This window comes from Varanus komodoensis, unplaced genomic scaffold (genome assembly GCF_004798865.1).
Source record: "Varanus komodoensis strain SLA01 unplaced genomic scaffold, ASM479886v1 scaffold41, whole genome shotgun sequence".
Classification (NCBI taxonomy): Eukaryota; Metazoa; Chordata; class Lepidosauria; order Squamata; family Varanidae; genus Varanus; species Varanus komodoensis.
The window spans coordinates 6,231,110-6,249,374 of record NW_025335954.1 but is presented as its reverse complement, the minus strand read 5'-3'; the positions used below and the strand labels follow the sequence as shown (position 1 = coordinate 6,249,374).

Here is an 18,265-nt window from a genome sequence, read left to right as displayed (position 1 = left end):
CTCCCCCCATCCACTTTTCTAGTCCCCAAACAGCAGGTGGCAGATGCTTTTGGGTAGGAGGGTGACATGTCATGAACTATAATTCCCCACAGCTCCCTCTAAGGGAATTCACATCTCAGCAGGAACCTTGTCTCTATATTTCCCATTCTTTGGTTGATAAATTTCAAACCTTGTGTTGTGTTGTGGAGAGTGAGGAGGAAGGCTTGCATCCAATCCAAACTGTCCCTCTCCACTTTTCTGTGCAGGGTAGAAATTGGATTAAAAGATATTAAGGCCATTCCAGAGCTTTGCTACAACTGAAGTGAGGTTGTAGTAAAAGTTTAGTTTTTTCACAAAGTGAAACTTTTACTACAGCCTGGAATAAGAGCTGAAGAGAGTCTCTAATGGTCATTAAGGCAAGTTGGGGACAGAACATATGCCTCTTTGCTCCAGGTTGCACAAATGCCTTGGCTCATTGTAGACTCTTGTCCGCTTCTGCAAGGAGTGGGAGAATTGTGTAGTATTTTTGCCATGTTTCGTGTGGTATATTTGCCTTGCTTTTTTCCTTGAGAATTGACTTATCAAATGAAAGAACCACCGGGCAAGCAGGGCATGTGGGATCTCTGAATGAATGGGACATTTGGATGATAGGTAGTTCTATCTGAAAGTGACTTGCATGGATCTGAAAGTGACTACTGCCCTGACTTGCATGGATCAGGGCAGTAGCAGTGGTGCTAGAAAGGAGTTGGATTTAGTTCTCTCATGTTGCTGATTTCTGTTAGGGCTTAGATAAATTCTGATCTTTCCAACGGTGTATTTTTGAAAACGGGCAAGATAACACTTTCAAGTTTGCACCTTGCAAAGGATAACCGACAGACTTGGCCTTGTGTTGAAAGGTAATCAGAGTGTGGCCATGCCTTACTAGAGAGGCCTAAAAGTTTCCTTGCATACATAGGATCTCATTAATTGAAAATATATTTCTCTTATTGGACAATCCAGAGTGTGTAGCTGCCATATACTGTGAAGAATATTGCACTGCCAGGTCCATCCCATTCCTGTGGCATAAAATCTATTTTCCTACCCTTTGTCACTTTACATCATGGTCTTTACATGATTTCTATGCATCCTGCCTCTGGCAGAGTCACATATTACAGAGCTGAACTGAAACAGCCTGAGCCATTCTCAAAGCACTTTCACCTGGGTAGCTGGGCTGTCTTTCCCCACAGTTGTGCCAGCAGCCACCTTTCCTGTCCACAGGGTTTGGTTGCATGCCATGCAGCACCTAGCACACTACGATTCTGCTAATGAAAGGTGAGGGAGTGTAGTCTTCCAGCTTTCTCGTGTTCTTCACAGGACTTTTAATGTTAAAAAGATTGGATTCTTGGAAGGAAACACAGTGCAGTTTGAAAGGAAGGAGCAATGTTTCAGTTTCCCTGCTGTTTCATTGCAGCTTCTGGTATGATGCAGCTGGACAGTCATCTGAGAGGGATGGTTTAACTTGGACTCCTGCATTGAGCTGGGGGTTGGACCCAATGGCCCTCTTGGCTTGACTGTTCTATAATAAGCCTCCCCATCCAATGACAAGCCTTGAGAAAACTAGTATTCCACAGCACAAAAAACTGCATAGTCAGAGGTGGAGAATCTGCTTTTTGAAGTGCCCTAGCCCTGCTCACATCTGGCTTCACCAATGAGGGGTGGGGGACAATCTGTGGCAGGTTGGTGTCTCTGTTAATTCTGTCTAGATTTCTGAGGGCTGCATGTGCAGCTTTGATGGCGCACTGTGTGGCGGTTGGGGTCGCCAACATTTGAACAGACCCTGCTCTCACTTGGTCTGCAGCTACTTGATTTGCGGAGTTAGTAAGTGTGGTGTTTATATCTGTGCTGTGAAAACCTTCCCCTGCTGATTGATTGATTGATTGATTGATTGATTTGGACAACTTGTGTGCCGCCCCATTCGCATAAGCCTCGGGGCGGCTTCCAATACATACATAAATATATTTCTAAACAAAATACATAAAATACGGGAGACATCCTGGTAGCAGATTTAAAATCAATAAATAAAATCAACAGTTAAAATAACATTTAAATAAAAAGGTCTTGGCCTGGCGCCAAAAAACAAATAACGATGGCGCCAGGCGGACCTCTCTGGGGAGCGCGTTCCATAAGTTGGGCGCCACCGCAGAGAAAGCCCTCCTCCGGGTGCTCACCCTCCTAATATCCTTCATGGAGGGCTCCTGGAGAAGGGCCTCTGCCGCCGATCTCAAGGGGCGGGAGGGCACATATGGATGTAGGCGCTCCTTTAGGTAACCAGGTCCCAAGCCGATATGATTGCATATCAAGCTGTCGTTAAAAGCAGACTACTGCTGCTAACTTTTGCAACCCCTTTTTTCCCTGGCTAGCTGGCAACTGTAATAGTGATTATCATTTATCACTGGGTTTTTACAACTACAAGGAGATGACATATGATCTGTTGGACAAGCTGCCCTCTGATCCAGGGCTGGCTTGATGGGCATAGATTTCCTAACTCTAAGCTTCCAAGTAACCATGTTCCTGATCAGCTGGGGTGAATAAGAATGGCATCCAGGGGAACAGCCAAGGAAGTTGTACAAAAGTAGGCAAGGTATAGACTAACAGATTTGTGAGGGCAAGTGGACCAGTAACACCCAAGTTTTTGTGGGCTACTAATGCTTGCAACCCTATTTGTGAAGCTGTCGTCCTCTTCCTACTCCCTGAGCTTTTTTTTCCCGAGTACCAGCCAGCACCTGCATATCTGTAGAAACTTCTCCCAAAGTATGGGATAAATCACATGTGCACTCTCCAAAAAGAAGGATCAGTGTGGCATGGGAGAATCCTTTATTAACTCTATACCTTTGGGTTTGTAGGTGTGGACAGAAAGTTGAACTGCAGCTGGGAGCTGAAGTTGAACTTCAACTCCCAGCATTCCTGATCATTGGCCATGCTGGCAAGGGGTGTTGGAAATTGGCCCCAAACACCTGCAAACCTTCTGCCCATCCCTAGACCCTACCTGGACACCCTTTATGAATGAAGGGCTCCCCTGTATGAGAGAAGAAAAATGTCACTAGAGACTCTTCTTGGCACAGAGATGCAGTAAAGGGAAAAGGTACATTTGCTGATTTTCTGCCACTCATTGCAGAAGAACATGAGGGGTCTTGGACTGGGAGTCTAGAGATCTGGGATCTAGCACTTATTGGCCATGAAGTCCACTGGATGTCTTTGGGTCTGTCACTGACTGTAACCCTTACCTACCTCACAGGGTTGTTAGGAGTTTAAAATGGAAGAAAGAGTTATGTAAGCTGCCTTTGGTTCCTCACAGTAACAAAAGGCAAGATATAAAAATAATATATACTAAATAAATGTAGGTAAAGGAAGGGGTCCCCCAGTTCAATAGGTATGACTTCTGGGTTTTAAGCACACATATCCTTCAGTCTAGGTATTTTGATTTGGTCTACATCTATAGTAGGATGGGGTGGTAAGACCCACAACCTCTGTACTGTAGGTCATGGGACAGAGTCATGCCTGCTTTCCTACCTAAACACATCCCTGCAGGTAGAAAACTAACACAGCCAGGAGCAGGCGAAGTTAAAATCTTTCTCCCTGGTTTGCTAGCTTTTTACTTGCAAGGAGATTGAAGAGAGCACTGGAATATGGTATTCCTCATCTGCAGTCAATTCAGCCTCTGCTGTCCTCTAAGGATTCTGTCATCTCATTCTGCTGAATGTGTAGGCCAGGCTTAAAGAGGGCTGGAGACAGGGTGGGGTGAAATGTGTGTCTGTGCATCCAGCTTGCTTTGTATGCTGCCCAGAGAATGCTGGCTGTTGGGTGGTATAGAAATAAAATGAAAATGAGAAGCTTGCCAGTTTAGCCTCCCCCTTCTTAACTCTTCCTTCTAACCTCACAGTCAGGAGTGTCTGCATTTCCTCACACTTTTCAGAGAAAAGCAGTTGTGTGCATGTGTGCATGTAGACTCAGGTGAAGGTGTGCAAGTAGCAGGATTTGAATCTATCTTGATTACTGGGAGCTCAAGACTCGGGTTGCTTGTTTTGCTTCAGGGTGACCAGTGAGACATATGGGGAAGGGTGTGACCTCGTGCATGAATTTCAGTGTTGAGCTTTTGCTTGACTTCCTTTTGCAACACAAAATAATAAAGTGTGCCTCATTTCAAGGCAATGAGGACGTTTGCTGACCTGGTGAAGGCACAGTAGTGCCCTTGAGTATTGTCCTAATGCTTGCAGAAATCTTTGACCCAGATGGTTCCTAGCATCAGGAGAGGCTGAATGGGGAATCGACTTAGCTTCCTCTCTCTCTCTCCACCACCCTGCCACAGTGTAACGGCCTCTTTCTGTTCCAGGTGTAGGCTAGTGTGGCTGGCAGAGTAGGTGAGAGCTCACTGAGCTGGGCACCACCTGCAAGAGCGAGACCGCCGGACAAAGAGTGCCCCGAGGGAGCATGCCCACCCTTAACACCGCCTGCCGCGAGGTTTGCAGCCATGAGCAGGTAGGCAGAACCCTCCGCAGACCAGAGCTGGGATTAAAGGATCAGCCAGCTGTTTGGTGCTTCACAGCTCCCTCCTGATGGAGTTTAGTAGGTCAGAGCTGCCCAGTGAGCACAGGAGGAGGAGGCAGGGGAGGCAGACACTGGGGGATTGGGGAATGCAGTGGCTGTCTCCCTGATGATTCTACTGAAGATGCCTGCTGCAGCCCTGGGCCTCCCATGTCCTGCTGATGCCCGTTTTTGCTGTGCCGCCCTGTTTCTGTCCTTTCCCTGCCCTCCCACCACTCCAGGCCTATTTGTCTGCTCTGTTCTGCTTCTCCTTAATGGTCCCAACCTGCAAGCCTCTCCCTTCACCAATCCTAAAATCCAGTTGAATGCCACAGCAGAGGTCTGCTGGGACTGTGCCGCTTCAGATTGGAGATGTCAGGGGGGAAATCACCTGCTTTTTGAATGCTCCCCCATGATTATTAATTTCAAGAACACCCTGTGCAGAACTACACCCCCACTCTCCTCCACAGTGTGAAGCAGTGCGGTCCTAGGAGGACTATGTTGTGATTCTGCTGTTGTGTAGCTTGGCTCTAGGCCATTCTCTACTTAGCTTAGCTAAGAATAACCTTCAGCCATGGCACAGAGCCTCTCACTATCCTAGTTCTGACCTCGCCTCACTAGGCCAGCGATGGTTTTACCATGGTGCTCACTTGGCACCATGACTGGGGGCTTAGAGATAGGGGTACATTATCAAGCAGCATGTTTTTGCCACCCAGGTTTTCAGAGGGGTGGTGATATTAGGCTGTTGCCGCTAAGAGAAGTGTGAGTCTTGTAGCACCTTAAAGAACAGTCATTCCAGCCTAAGTCTTCAGGGACTGTAGAGCACTTCATCAGTGGACGGTGCCATGAAAGCTCAAGCCAGAGGAAATGTGTTCATTTGTATGGTGCTGCAAGATGCTTTGGCACTCACTGATCACGTGTCCCATTTGTGTGGGTTAGTCAAAGCCTGAATACCCCCTAGCCTCTCCAGCCTGTACACTGAGGCCTTCTTTTTCCAATTACAGAGTGATAATGTTTGCTTGCCCTCTCTTTCTCCGTCCTCTCCCACAGTTACCTGCTGAAATCCCTCTCCCTGCTCCAGGCGCCACTCGGCATTCTTGCTCCTGCCTTCACAGTGGCCCGCTCTGGTTCTTTCAGGTGCCCAAGCGCTGAGGGAGCACAATGAATGGTGGCGATGATTGCTCTGGTGTGGATCGAGGTGGGCGCCCAGCAGTTACACCCGTGCCCGTGGGCTGGCAGCGCAGGGTGGAGGAGGGCAGAGTGTGCTACATCAGGTAAGCCAAGCTCCCAGCTGTGGCACAGGGCTGTGCATCCTTCCGTTCCCCCTGCCTCTGGGCCTAACACTGCTTGCTGTCTCTCAGTCCTAGCGGCACGAGCCTGGCTTCACTGGAGCAGACGCGTGCATACCTGCTGGCGGACGGCACTTGCAAGTGTGGCCTGGAGTGTCCCCTCAATGTGCACAAGGTACAGAACCTCGGAAAGGGCCTGACTGGGGTTTGGCATTGCCAGGGGATGTGAGACTAGAGGATTTCACATTTGCAAGTAACCGGAATTGCTACAGCTAGAGGAGATGAGAGATGGGAGGATACGGGGCTGGGCATAGCTGGGCCTCTGCTGCAGGATCCTCCGGGCCTTGCTCCTCTTCCCCCTCACTGCAGCCTGCATGCTGACCTGTGCTCTGGCCAGGCAAGGCAGGTGGTGAGGCAGAGGAGTAACCCTGGCCACTCTGCCTGTCAGGAATGCCAGTGGTAGCACTGATGGGGTGCAGGGTGCTGGGCTAGGGCAGCTGGTGACAAGGGCAGGGAAAAGGTAGGCTCGCTGGGTGGGGGGGGCAGCACTGAAAATGTGGAGCTCACCGGCAGTAGATATTCAGCAGGAATATGCCTCAGAGGAAGTCAGGCCTTGGCTCCATCTTGGTCCCTGCTCCTTAGGATAACTGGCAGTGGTTTCCAGGGTGTCAGACTGGACTCTTTCCCTGCCCCACCTGGAATTGCTGAGGAATGGGCCACCTGCATGAGAAATGTGCTCTTGACCATTGATCCCTGGCTCCCTCCCCTAGCTGCTGAGCCTAGTGCCAGAAAATGGCAACATCAAGCAGACTTGTCCCCCTACAAGGCTTGGCGAAGGGCCCACCTGCCCGAGCACCACCATTTGCTTTTCCAGGGAGCATCCAAGAAGGACAGAGAAGTTACCCTGCAGATATAGTTCTCAGGTGTCAGGGCTCAATCCACAGCTTTGCAGGCTTCCACCATAAATAGGCAGAAATATTTGGCCCTGGAAGCCTGATAGGAAAGAGGAACATATTAATAGCTTACTTAGAAAAAGTGCTGGGAGGAAGAGAGAGTGTAACATGGGCTGCTTGGAAGCAGTGGGTTGGAGTGATGGGAACAATACTGGCAACTGACAGAGTCCGAGCCAGATCCAGGTCCCTGAAGGATGTTCCTTGGCACATTCAGTTACCTTTTTGTGGTAAGAGAAAAATTGATGAGTGCGATACTTGTCAGCTGATGTAGCCCTGGCTCTGGGCCACATGCAGCTCGGGAAGCAATGTTGCCTGACCCCGTGGGTCTTTCATGGGGACAGAGGGGTATAGGAAGAGAGCTAGTGGGCTGTTCTTCTCTGTGGGGTGGCAATGAGTCCTTGTTCTTTATGCACAGTGGTCCAGTGGCCAAGCTGGTTGCTGGCCCTGGAGTTGGAAGACTAGCTGGTAGGACAAATGTCCGGCCAGTTCAACAAGAAGTGTCCTGTCCGTGTTGTGAAGCTGCCTCCTTTCTGGGTTTTCAAGGAAAGGCTAGAGGGGCATGTGGCTAGGGATATGTTAAAGACTGGCAGGACTATGTGAATGCTGTGCAATTGCGCCAGTGCTCTCAGATGCCTAGATGTGGCCTGGAGTCTTGAGAAACTCCGCCTTCCTTCCACCTGCCCTCCCCAGTATGTTTCTAGTCCTCATGGTGTGTAAAGATATGCTTGAAAGTATGAGGCCAACTTCTGCAGGGCTCTCAGAAGACAGGAGGGTCAAAGAGAGCAATAGTTAAAGCATTTAAAATTATTTATTATTAATTTTGAATTATTTTAGGCAGCAACCCTAAACTCACTTTGCTGGGAGTAAGTCCCACTGAATTCAGTGTGGCTTTCACCTGAGAAGACAGCAATAGGATTGTACTATTGGTGTGTTCCAGCTTTGCTTTGATTGTATTTGTTTTTTTTGTCTAGTTGTCAGATTCACTGTGTTGTGTGACTCCTTGTGGCTTCTCATCATGCCTAGAAAACCAGAATGTAACATACCAAATAATTTAAATGGTTAAGAATACATTGGGTAAATAAGATTGCTTCATTTGCAGAATATCCCAAGGTTGCAGAGGACAAATGGAGCAATGCAGGTTTTTCTTCTGAAGGGTAGAGAGTTGGAATGATGTGGAAGGGTCATTCCGACTCTGTGATCCTAGGAGTAGAATAAGACTTCCACCTACCCCCGACCTACCAAATTCTGCCATTTAATTTGAAGAGCAGCACGTTAGATCCATGAACGAAGTAATCATTTACTGCACCAGCCTTTGGAAGCTATTTTGGAAAGGAACAGGATGTGCGTGTTTGGCTTGGATGGGGTCAGAGTGTGTCATTCATCAGCAGCAGAAGCTGGCAGTGCACCCAGAACTCCCTTTTGCCAGCAGCACATTCCTAGCCCTGCACAGAGGAGTGGCTTTCGAGTTCCCTCCCTTTTGGGAATCCCATTCCATGGCAGCCATCTTGCCAAGGAACACCTGCATGTTGCAAAGGATGCTGTGGGAAGGAGGGTATTGCAGGGTGCACACTCACTTCACACCGAATCCTAGCCAAGCTTGGGACTGACAGTCCCCGTGTGTGACCTCGGAGCACAACCTGGGATAGTTTTCCCAACCTGGTGTCCCCCAGTGTGTTGCACTGCAACTCCCATCATCCCAGAGTTCCCTAGAACAAGGGTGGGGTAGAAAGCAGCTCTCCAGACATGTTGGACTTCAGTTCCCAGCACTCAGAAGTTCCCAGCACGCAGAAGCCCCTGCCAGCATTGCCTATGCTGGCAGGGGCTTCTGAGAGTTGAAGTCCAAGACATCTTGCCTGCCCCCTGCCCTCAAATGCAGCGGCCTGATTCACTGGCTCCTTCTAGTTCTTGGATGCAGTTCCTAGCCAGGCTGTCCATCAGGGGGCTGCAGTAGAGGCTTCCTTAAGCAACTGTTTCACCTCCATGCCTAGGAAAAGCCCATCTGCCACACAGGGGGAAAGGATAACCTGAGTTCTGTATATTCCACACTCCAGTGAACCTGCCACATGGAGAGTGGTGTCAGACTTCTGCATTCTGAGAATTTCAGCTTTTGGGTTTTGCTTTATTCAAAACAACTAAAGAACAGTGCAACTAAAATTTCCAGTTCTTGGTGTGTGTGCATGGAGGGATTGTTGCAGTGTTCTATATTACTCTTTGCATCTCATCTGAGCGAAAGAGAGATAATTTTGGAAACAATATATAGATATGTTTGATTTGCAAAGTTTATTCAGGTTGCAAAATCCAGCTTTTGCAGGCAAAGAATTTAGATTTAATGAGGGGAGGGTTTGCTGTACTGGCACCTTTGGATTTCTATTCATTTTTTATCTTGCTGGGAGTATCTGCAGGAAAGACCCTTCTATCTTGTTGCTAACTTTCATGTTGCCTGTATGTGGTAGAGAATTGCTGGAAGATATCAGCACTGATTTACAGTATGTGATCATTAAGGAGGCATTTAAAATCACTGTGGGGTGTCACAGGTAGCACACTAGCTTTGGAACAGAGACCTGGCTTCAAATCCCACCCTCACCTATGGAAGTCACAGGGTCATTTTGGGTCAGTCCCAGTCTCAGCCTAACCTACAACAATCCTTCACAGGGTTGTTGTACAGAGGGGGGGTGGGGAACCACATACACCAAAATGTGCAAAATAAATGAGGGATCCTAATTGGCTTCTGCCCAGCATAACCTAAGAAGAGAATGCATTACACCACTATGCGTGAGGACGGCTTCTTGAATGATGCCTTGTGTGCCATTATATTTAAACAGCAAAGCTACTGCCAGTATCTACCTCCCTCTGTCCATCTCCCCCTGCTTCACTTTTGGAGCTCCTTGAATCCCAAGCCACAGCCCTGTCAGAAATGTTGTAAGAGGTTGGCATTTGAAGCTCAGTGTTAAGCTGAAAAGAATGCAGGAAAATTTCATTACCTTAGATCAAACCTGTAATGTTGGTGCAGTAGGGGCTGCCGCGGGGGGAGGGGGGGGAGGCTTTAACTATCCATCCTGCTCCATTGGGGTGAGGTAGGCTGTATATCCAGCTCCCTGGCTCAACTCTGGCCCTCTGGAGTTTCTCAGATCTCTCCCCTTGTCCTCATATTCCTTCCTACCAATCTGCAATTGTGCAGTGATTTCCCAGTTTTTGTGCAGTCTACACTCTCACCCCATTCAATAAGGCTGAAATTCCTGGCAATAAGAGCTTTAAGATGCAACAGGCTGTTTTTCAGGTCTACCCACCCTTGGAATTTGTTATCCAAGAGCATCTCCAAAACAGAATTCAGCCCTCAGACTGAAAAATACTCTGATCGGAGTAAATACAGGAGATAGAGGCAGGTCAGACAGTCTCAAGGGGAGGTTCTGATTCTGTGCATATGTATGAGGGAGTCCGTCCCCCTTGCAATCAGAGGGACCTCCTTCTGGAAAAACATGTGCGGGGTTTGTCATCAATACAGGGATTTAATTTGTAGGATGAGGCAATCACAAGCTGCCAAACTACAAGCTTACTTTGTAGTCCTTGCCTAAGCTCCCCAAGCTGGGAAGGCCATCCCCCAGGTTTTAACCCTCCTGTTATGGCTAGGTTTTCAACTTCGACCCGGCAGCAATGGTGACAGGGAGCGAAGCTGCCAAGGCAGAGGAGGACATGACCAAGCTGTGCAACCACCGGCGGAAAATTGTGGCAATGGCCACGCTTTACCGAAGCATGGAGAGCCATGGACCACTCGGCCTGCCACATCTAGGGCCAGGTAATTATGTTCTCCTGGGGAGGGGTGCTCTTGCCACTGATGATGCACACATGCACACTTGTAGCTCTCCTTGGTAGGGCTGTTCAGCCAGCTGTTGGCATCCCTTTGTGAGCAGCAGTCAAAGCCAGAAGGTGCGCCTTTGGGTTCTGTGACACCTTCAGGAGCAGAGGGCCATGCTTTGCTCCCTCTTCATTTAATCTTTTCCGTTAGAAGAGTAAAGCACGCCTCAAAACTGGGGCAGAAAATGTGCTTCAAATATTTATTTATTTATAAAATTTGTATGCCGTCCAATTACTTGCATCTCTGGACAGCTTACAACATAAGTAAATTGACCCACTCTGGCTGCAAGTTAATAAAATACAACAATAAAATGCAATATTAAAACATATTAAAATATTGATTAAATAAAAAGGTGTTAACCTGGTGCCAAAAAACATATAATGATGGCGCCAGGCAGACCTCTCTGGGGAGCACATTCCATAGTCGGGGTGCCACCGCAGAGAAGGCCCTCCTCCAGGTACTCTGTCTCCTAACGTCTTTCAAAGAGGTTTCCTGGAGTAGGGCTTCTGTTGCCGATCTCAGGGGGTGGAGGGCAAAAAGGGAAAAAGGCGTTCCTTTAGGTATCCTGGTCCCAAGTCCTTTAGGGCTTTATAGGTAATAACCAGCACCTTGAATTGAGCCCGGACTTTGATGGAAAGCCAGTGGAGCTGATAGAGGACTGGGGTTATATGAGTATATCGCCCAGTCCCCATCAGCAATTTGGCAGTTCTGTTTTGAACCATCTGAAGTATCTGGACTGCCTTCAAGGGCAGCCCCACGTAAAGCGCGTTACAGAAATCCAACCGGGAAGTAACCAATGTATGTGTTACTGTTGCTAGGCAATCCTCCTCCAGGTAGGGACACAGCTGATAGAGTAGCCGAAGCTGGAGGAAAGCGCTCCTCACCACTGCCATCACTTGGGCTTCCAAGGACAGCTCCGGGTCGAGGAGCACTCCCAAGCGGCGGACCCTGTCCCTAAGAGGGAGTGCAACCCCGTCCAGGGCAAGGCCCAAGTCACTTACCCAGGAGCTCAGATCACCCACCAACAGAACCTCCGTCTTATCTGGACTGAGCTTCAGTTTATTGGGTCTCATCCAATATCAGGAATTGGGGCAACGCTAAATACTTGTTGAACCACTATCCCTAAGGAAAAGCTTGTGTGCCAGACATGTAGGAAACCTCTGTGGTCTTGACTATTCCTCTCCCTCGCCCAATGCCTGGTGGCTTTAATCTTAAATATCCTCCCAACCCACCCCCTCCCCTCCCCCCCTCCCCTCCCCCAGTTTGATGGAGAGCTGTGCTATTTGTCCTCCTGCTTTGGGAATCATTGCCTTTGCATTGGGCTTCCTTTTCAGCAGGTGGGTTGGCCCAGCCGTCTCACCCAACCACGCCAGGACCCAGCGGTCGCCCCCAGCAAGCCCTTCCCAGCAAAGCATCTGCCACCTTGGCCAAGGGCCCGGAACTCTACTTGCAGTGCTCCTCTGATCGCTACAGCAATGCCTGGCCCATCCAGGCCTCCTCTTTTCCCCGCCATCACAACGCTCTCTTCGGGGACGTCTTCCCAGGCCGCCTGCCTGCCACCACCAATGGCACCCCCCGCCCAGCCTTCCCCACCGAACTGAATGCTGCTGGAGGTTCCTTTCCGCCTGGCAAGGCCCCGATGGATACACTGCTCCGGCCTTACCCCTCCGGCGGTCTTCTCTTCCCCCCACCTGATGAGGTGGCACCTGGTGCAGAGGGCGGCCCTTGGAGCAGCCGCCCCATATCTCTGGGCTCGCAGATGAGTGCCGCCGGCTCACCTGCCCCCACCAGCCTCTCCTCCGTCTCGTCGCCAGCAGGCAGTGCTGCCCCCTCCCCTCAGCGCTCCAGGCACTCCTCGGCTTCCTCGGAGCAGGGCCTTTCGGGACACTGGCCAGCTCCCAAGCCCTCCAGCTTGGACGCAGCGCCCCCAGCCAACGCCTTAACCAACCAAAGCAGCAATAACCTGCCCTCAGTGCCCTTAGGAGTTGCCCCGGAAGGGAAGGGACCGCCTGGCCTGCTGCTCCTCCATCCCCAGGGCCCAGGCTCTTTCCCAGCCAGCAGTTTGTTGAGCGCAGCTGCCAAGGCCCAGCTGGCCAGCAGGGGACGTCCCGACGAGCTGGCTGCCAGCACTTTACCCAGCCGCTTGCTGCTGTCTGTCGTGGGGGGGGCGGGCACCTCGCCGCCAACGCCGCTCCCCCACTGTTCTGCGCCTGCTCAAGGACTCCCATCCCGGGCAGGTCATGGCCACCCATCCTGATGAGACACCGGCTCGCCACGCCCGGCCTCGGGACCAGCCGCCCGCAGGAGAGGCCAAGAACGGAGCCCTGAGCTCGGCAGCCCCAGGGCAGCCCCTGTCATCCCTGCTCAGCCTGCTTGCCCCTCCCGTGACCTCTCCGATCCCCAGCCTCCCACCACTGCCCCAAAGCCCTGCCGGCGACAGCCCGAACTCTTTGCCCTCCTCCCAGGACTTCAACAGCCAGCTTCTCAGTCTCTTTGGGCAGCTGGCCTCAGTGTCTTCCGAACAGTTCTCAGGGAGCCCCCCGCAGCCAAAACCTCCTGTCTCCCCACTCGGATCCGGTGGCCCCCAAGGTATGTGCGTGCGTATGTAGGGAGGTGCCCTTCCTAGATGCAAGTCACTGCAGTAGGCCTGTCCACTGTCTTTGGTGAGGTAGGAGGCCATGAGTGGTTGGCCACAGGCCTCCTTCATCTGCTGGGTTTGAAGAGCAAGGCCTTCACCCAGCACCTTAAGACAGGGGTCCCCAACGCATGCCCATGAGTGGCCGCTGCATCTGTAAAGCCCATCAAACTGAGTCACTCATCAAACTCTTTTCCCATCTGAAAGGGTATGGAGCAATGCCTCTGTTCACACATAGAGGGGAGGGGAAAGGATGATGGGGGGACAGAATCCAACGTGGATACACCAAGGCACCTTGGGGTAACAGGCATCTCTGTGTGTGTGTGTGCGTGCGTGCGTGCACACCCCTTTCAGCCATTTTTTGGGCAGAAAGGCTTTTTCTCAAACTATTATCATCAATGGAAAAAGAGCTTGATTGCCTTTAACACTAGTGAAGAGGGACAGCGGGGAACCTGAGAGTTGATGGAATAGAAGAAAGAAGAGCCAGAGAGAAAGAGAAGTCAAGAGGACCTGAGGCAAGGAAAGAGAGTAACTGGAGCAAATGGACCCATATTTTGGGGATGGGAGCTCCCTGCAGTCTCGAAAATTGGCTGTCCATCCTACTACAGCAGCTAATTTGTGGCAGTGCTCAGGGCACTTTTTCAAAACGCCCCGTCTCCCTGCAGGTCCCAAAAGCTTGGACTTCATCCCCTTGAGCCCAGAGCCCTCTGCAGCTGCCTTCAGAGGATGTCGTGCCTCATTGCTTGGTCCTGGGCGACTGAACTGCTTTCCTTCCCACAGAGCAGCTGCTCTAAGGGAGCCTCAGGCAGCACAGGGTTCTGCAGGTTTATGCAAAAGCAAACCCCACTGGGTTGAATGGGACTTATGCCCAGGTAAAAGTACGCCAGGATCATGGCCCTACTTTGTGAATGAGCTTACATCAGCCATGAATTTGGTAGGTCCAGCTGCTATTGCTCAGGGCTAAAGTAGGGATGGCAGCCTTTTTTCCTGCTCCCCACCCCCTTTCTTATTTTACTTGAATGCAGCTGCAGAGGGCTCTGGATGTGACTGGAGCCGTGGCGGGCAGAACCCTTGCCCCTCAGGCTGTTTTCCTGATCAAAATCAGGCCCTCTTCTGGTGGTTTACCCACTTGTGGAGGCTGTGGTGGAATTGGGAAATAATTGGCCACATGCCTCATTTCCTCTGCAAGAAGACAGCAGCCCTGGGCTAGTCTCATCAGGAAAAGGGCCTGCAGTTAAGGGTAAAACACCCTGCTGCCATTCTGGTCAGATTCAGTGTCCTCTGTGACTATCTTATAGGGGAAGACAAACCGGGCACATGCCATGTTGCTACCAGGATTGCATCTACTTGGCCCTTGGTGTCTGGAAGTCTGCAACATGGACAAGTGTTCAAACACTGTCGGTTCCCAGTGCTCTTACAAAGTTGGGCCTGGTGGCTGGCAAGTAGGTTGCTGCAGAGGTCAGGAAGCTGCCTCTTCTGCCTGCTCCCTGGAGTGGCATTTCCCAAATTGGCACGCTCCAGATGTGTCAGACTACAATACTCATCATCCCCTGGCTGCGGATTTGGGGACCCTGGAGAGGAACCCCTGCCCTTCAGAGAAGGCAACAGTGTAGCAGATGGGCCAGTCCCATGTGTTCTTGGTTGCTGTCCAGAGCAGGAGATAATGACTGTGGAATGACCTTCTCCAAAAAGCTGTACAATAGGTCATAGGAGTGTGGGAACGGACAACTGATAACCCCCTGTAGGTTGTTGGACTACAGTGCCCATCATACCTGCCCATTGGCTATCCTGGCTGAGGTTGATGAGTTGGAATCCAGCCACACCTGCAAGGCCGCAGGGTCCTGCCCCAACCCCATAGCTAGCGCGTCTCTTCCTACCGCCTTGCTGGGCCATCTGAAGTCAAATTTGTGCATCTCCCTGTACTGGGAAGATGGGTAAGCCAGGTGTTCCCAACCTGGTATCGTTCCTTCAGGTGTGATGGCCTACAAGTCCCATAATCCCTGGTCATGCTGGCTGCGGTTGCTAGGTGTTGTTTCTGAACACATCTGAGGGCCGTGGGTTCAGGAAAACTGATAAAAGCAGAAACCGTCTACACAGATGCCGCTAACATAGCCCCTCTTCCGCATTAGTCCCTGCCATTTGGTACCACCCATGCCCTCCATTTTTAAAGAGGCCATTACAATTAGCAAGATAAACCTTTTTTTCAACACATTGATTTTCAGAACATCCCCTTGGCCCAACTGCCCTTCTTCAAAGAGATGGCTGTGAAATAATACGAAAAAATGACAAAAAGAACCTACAAGCATGTACAGAGGGTCTTTCTCACCACCTAACCACTGAAGCCCCCTGAGTTGAAGTTTAGAGTACAGGCTACTCAGGGCAAAGACCTTTCCTCTTATCTTTTAGGAAGCACCATGCACAGGGATGGAATATAACAGACCTGTACTTCATTCCATGGCAGACAGCAGGGATCTTATGTAGCTAAAAGGCCTGGAGCCATTTTCTTTTTAATGTGAGTGCCTGTCCCTGCTCAGACTTCTGGGAGCACAGGCCAGAAATCATGGTTCCCTTCCCATGCTGCCTCAACCCACCATATTAAGTGTTCTCTGCTGGCTGCTTCATTGCCGATTCCTCCACAGTGTCTGGCATAGTACATTCAAGTCAGACCACACGTAAGGTGAAACAAATCAGTGCAAACAGAACAAAATCTGTAAAACTTTTTTTAGTTAAAGCAGGCCCATGTCTCACTTTCCTGATCTGGACTGTGGGAAGAGGGCAATCTAGTTCTTTGTTTCCTTGGCACTAACAGGAATCTCCTCCTAGAGCCAACAGCAACTTTAGAGGGAAGAAGCAATTTTCTCTAGGGGCACAGTGGGGAAAGACCCCCCCTCCCACTCTGCATACTCACACACTGCATGCCGCAGTACCCATCCGGGGCACTTATTAGAGTAAGAGCAAAGATTCACAGAAGTCATAGTTGTTGCAAGGGCAGCTCTCGTTGGATTCCAGCTTCCATGAACCCCAGCAAGTAGTTGAGGAGGATGGAAGTTACAGTTCAACATTTTCTGGTGGGCCACTTGTTCCCCACCCCTTAGTTTACATATGTAGGCATGGCCTCTCTCAGCACAAATAAAATGATGTTGGGGAGATGGTAGGTTAGAGGAAGAAAGTTGTACCTGGGGTGTTGCCAGTAGCAGGAGCTTTTGCTGTTATAAACACTGTTGGCTGTTTTCTTAGGGCAGATCCATCCCTGCTCAAGGAACTATCCTTGACCAGGCTAGGAACTGGTCAAGGCGCTGCCTGTGACTTTGCAATGGGGGGGGGGGGGGCAAAGAGGAGCCAGATTTAAGGAAAGCAGGTCGAAAGGAGGGCAGAGCCCCCATAGCTCTAATAGTCATACAGATGAGGTTATCCAAGCGGGGATGGGTAGCTAGGCCCTTCCAGATGTTTTGGACTTAAAATTCTCCTAATTCCTAGCTATTGGCAGTGCTGGTTAGGGTGATGGGAACAATGCAGCAAAGCATCTGGAGGGCAGTAGGCACTCCTTCCCAGCTCAGTGTGGCACAGAAAACTTCACTGGCCACAGCATTTAAGTGGTGGGTCTCCTGCCACCTATTTGGTGGCATGGGATGAAACTGTTGTATGACAGAAATCAAGCATCCGTATCTGCCTCATCCCCATTGTCTTCTTTAATCAAGGATAAAGGGCCCTTGATTAGTTTTATTGGGCATTTCCCCCCAAAGGCTGCAAGAGCCCTTTCACACAAAAAAGGAACTGATTAACAGGTTGCCATCCTGTGCGTGCTTACAAGGGATGACTCCTTTGAACTCAGTGGGCCAGCTTTTGCGTATGTATGGATGGGGACCTGGCTGTGAAGGGCCAGCTTGTGGCCTTCTGGGTGTTTTGCCCTGTAACTCGCATCATTCTGCACTGTTAGCACTGCTGGCTATGGCTGTAGGCCAACATATCAGGCTGCCTGGCCTAGGCACCAGCATACAAGTCCTTCTGAAAGCAGGGCAGTGTGGAGCAGGGTAAGATAGCCTTGGGGAGGCAGTCACCCTTCCTCACTGTCTCGTCTGTGCCCTTGTTCCCTTGCAGGTGCTACTTCTGCGTCGCCTCTGACTCCCAAAGCCCCGCCAGCCGCCAGCCCTGTTGCCACCAGTGCGATGGAGGGGGTTGCCCTGGGCTGCCCACTGCCCTCGGGCACCGATCCTTTCCCCTTCCTGGCGCAGGAACAGGCGCTGCCGTTTGGGAACGCTCTACCTCCCGGGCTGCTCCCGCTGGGCTCCTTCCCCTTCTCGCTGACCCTGGGCCCGGAGACGCCGCTCCCCCCGCTGAGCCTGCAGGGGGAGCCGGAGGGACAGCCCTTGCTGCCGCTGGTGCTGCCCAACCTGGATTTGCTGCAGCAACAAAGCGGACTGCTGGCCTCGCTGCTGGCGCTGCCAGAAGCAACGTGCGAGGGCGAGAGGGAAGGCGTGGCAGCCGAGCCTCTGCTGGAGCCGTTCGCGGGCCTCCCCGACGCTCTGCAGCCCCTGCTCTTCCCAGCACTTTCTACCCCTCCGGCTGTCCTAGCTTTAAACTCGGCACTGTTGGCGACCAGCCTGGGCCCTTCCGACGCTGGGCTGGGCCCTACGCAGGTAAGCGGGCTGCATGCAAGTGGAGCCAAGGTTTCTGTTTCTTTTGGGAAGCTGTGAGGCAGGCAGAGGTTGCACCGGTGCAGTGTCTCCCCTGCGTGGGACAGTGAGAGGTGGCCTTGGTGGGGCAGGGCAGCCTGAAGCTGCTCTGTCCTAGCCAGCCCCCAATGGGACTTTTTGAAATTTGGTCACAGGTAGCAAATTAGGGGGAAATTATGGTAGCAGAGGCTTTGCATGCCAGGACCTCCACTTACTGGGATGCTATTCTTTTGTTGGTTTAAGTAATAACATATTTTATATAGTTTGACTTTACAGTATGAACAACAAAACCACATTCTCTAAGGATGCTAAGCATGGGGTTC

The 18,265-nt window shown here is 50.9% G+C and overlaps 1 protein-coding gene across 1 annotated transcript in view; it reads left to right on the top strand.

Annotated features, from left to right (window-relative positions):
• The first annotated feature begins 2,299 nt into the window (after positions 1 to 2,299).
• MBD6 (methyl-CpG binding domain protein 6) overlaps positions 2,300 to 18,265 on the top strand; it is a 29,548-nt gene continuing 13,582 nt past the window's right edge. The window contains 8 exon segments of the mRNA XM_044443288.1: positions 2,300 to 3,100; positions 4,349 to 4,494; positions 5,677 to 5,813; positions 5,901 to 6,003; positions 10,409 to 10,574; positions 11,969 to 12,795; positions 12,797 to 13,223; positions 17,368 to 17,906. Of these exon segments, the coding sequence (XP_044299223.1) occupies positions 5,701 to 5,813; positions 5,901 to 6,003; positions 10,409 to 10,574; positions 11,969 to 12,795; positions 12,797 to 13,223; positions 17,368 to 17,906 (2,175 nt within the window). The 5' untranslated portion in view covers positions 2,300 to 3,100; positions 4,349 to 4,494; positions 5,677 to 5,700.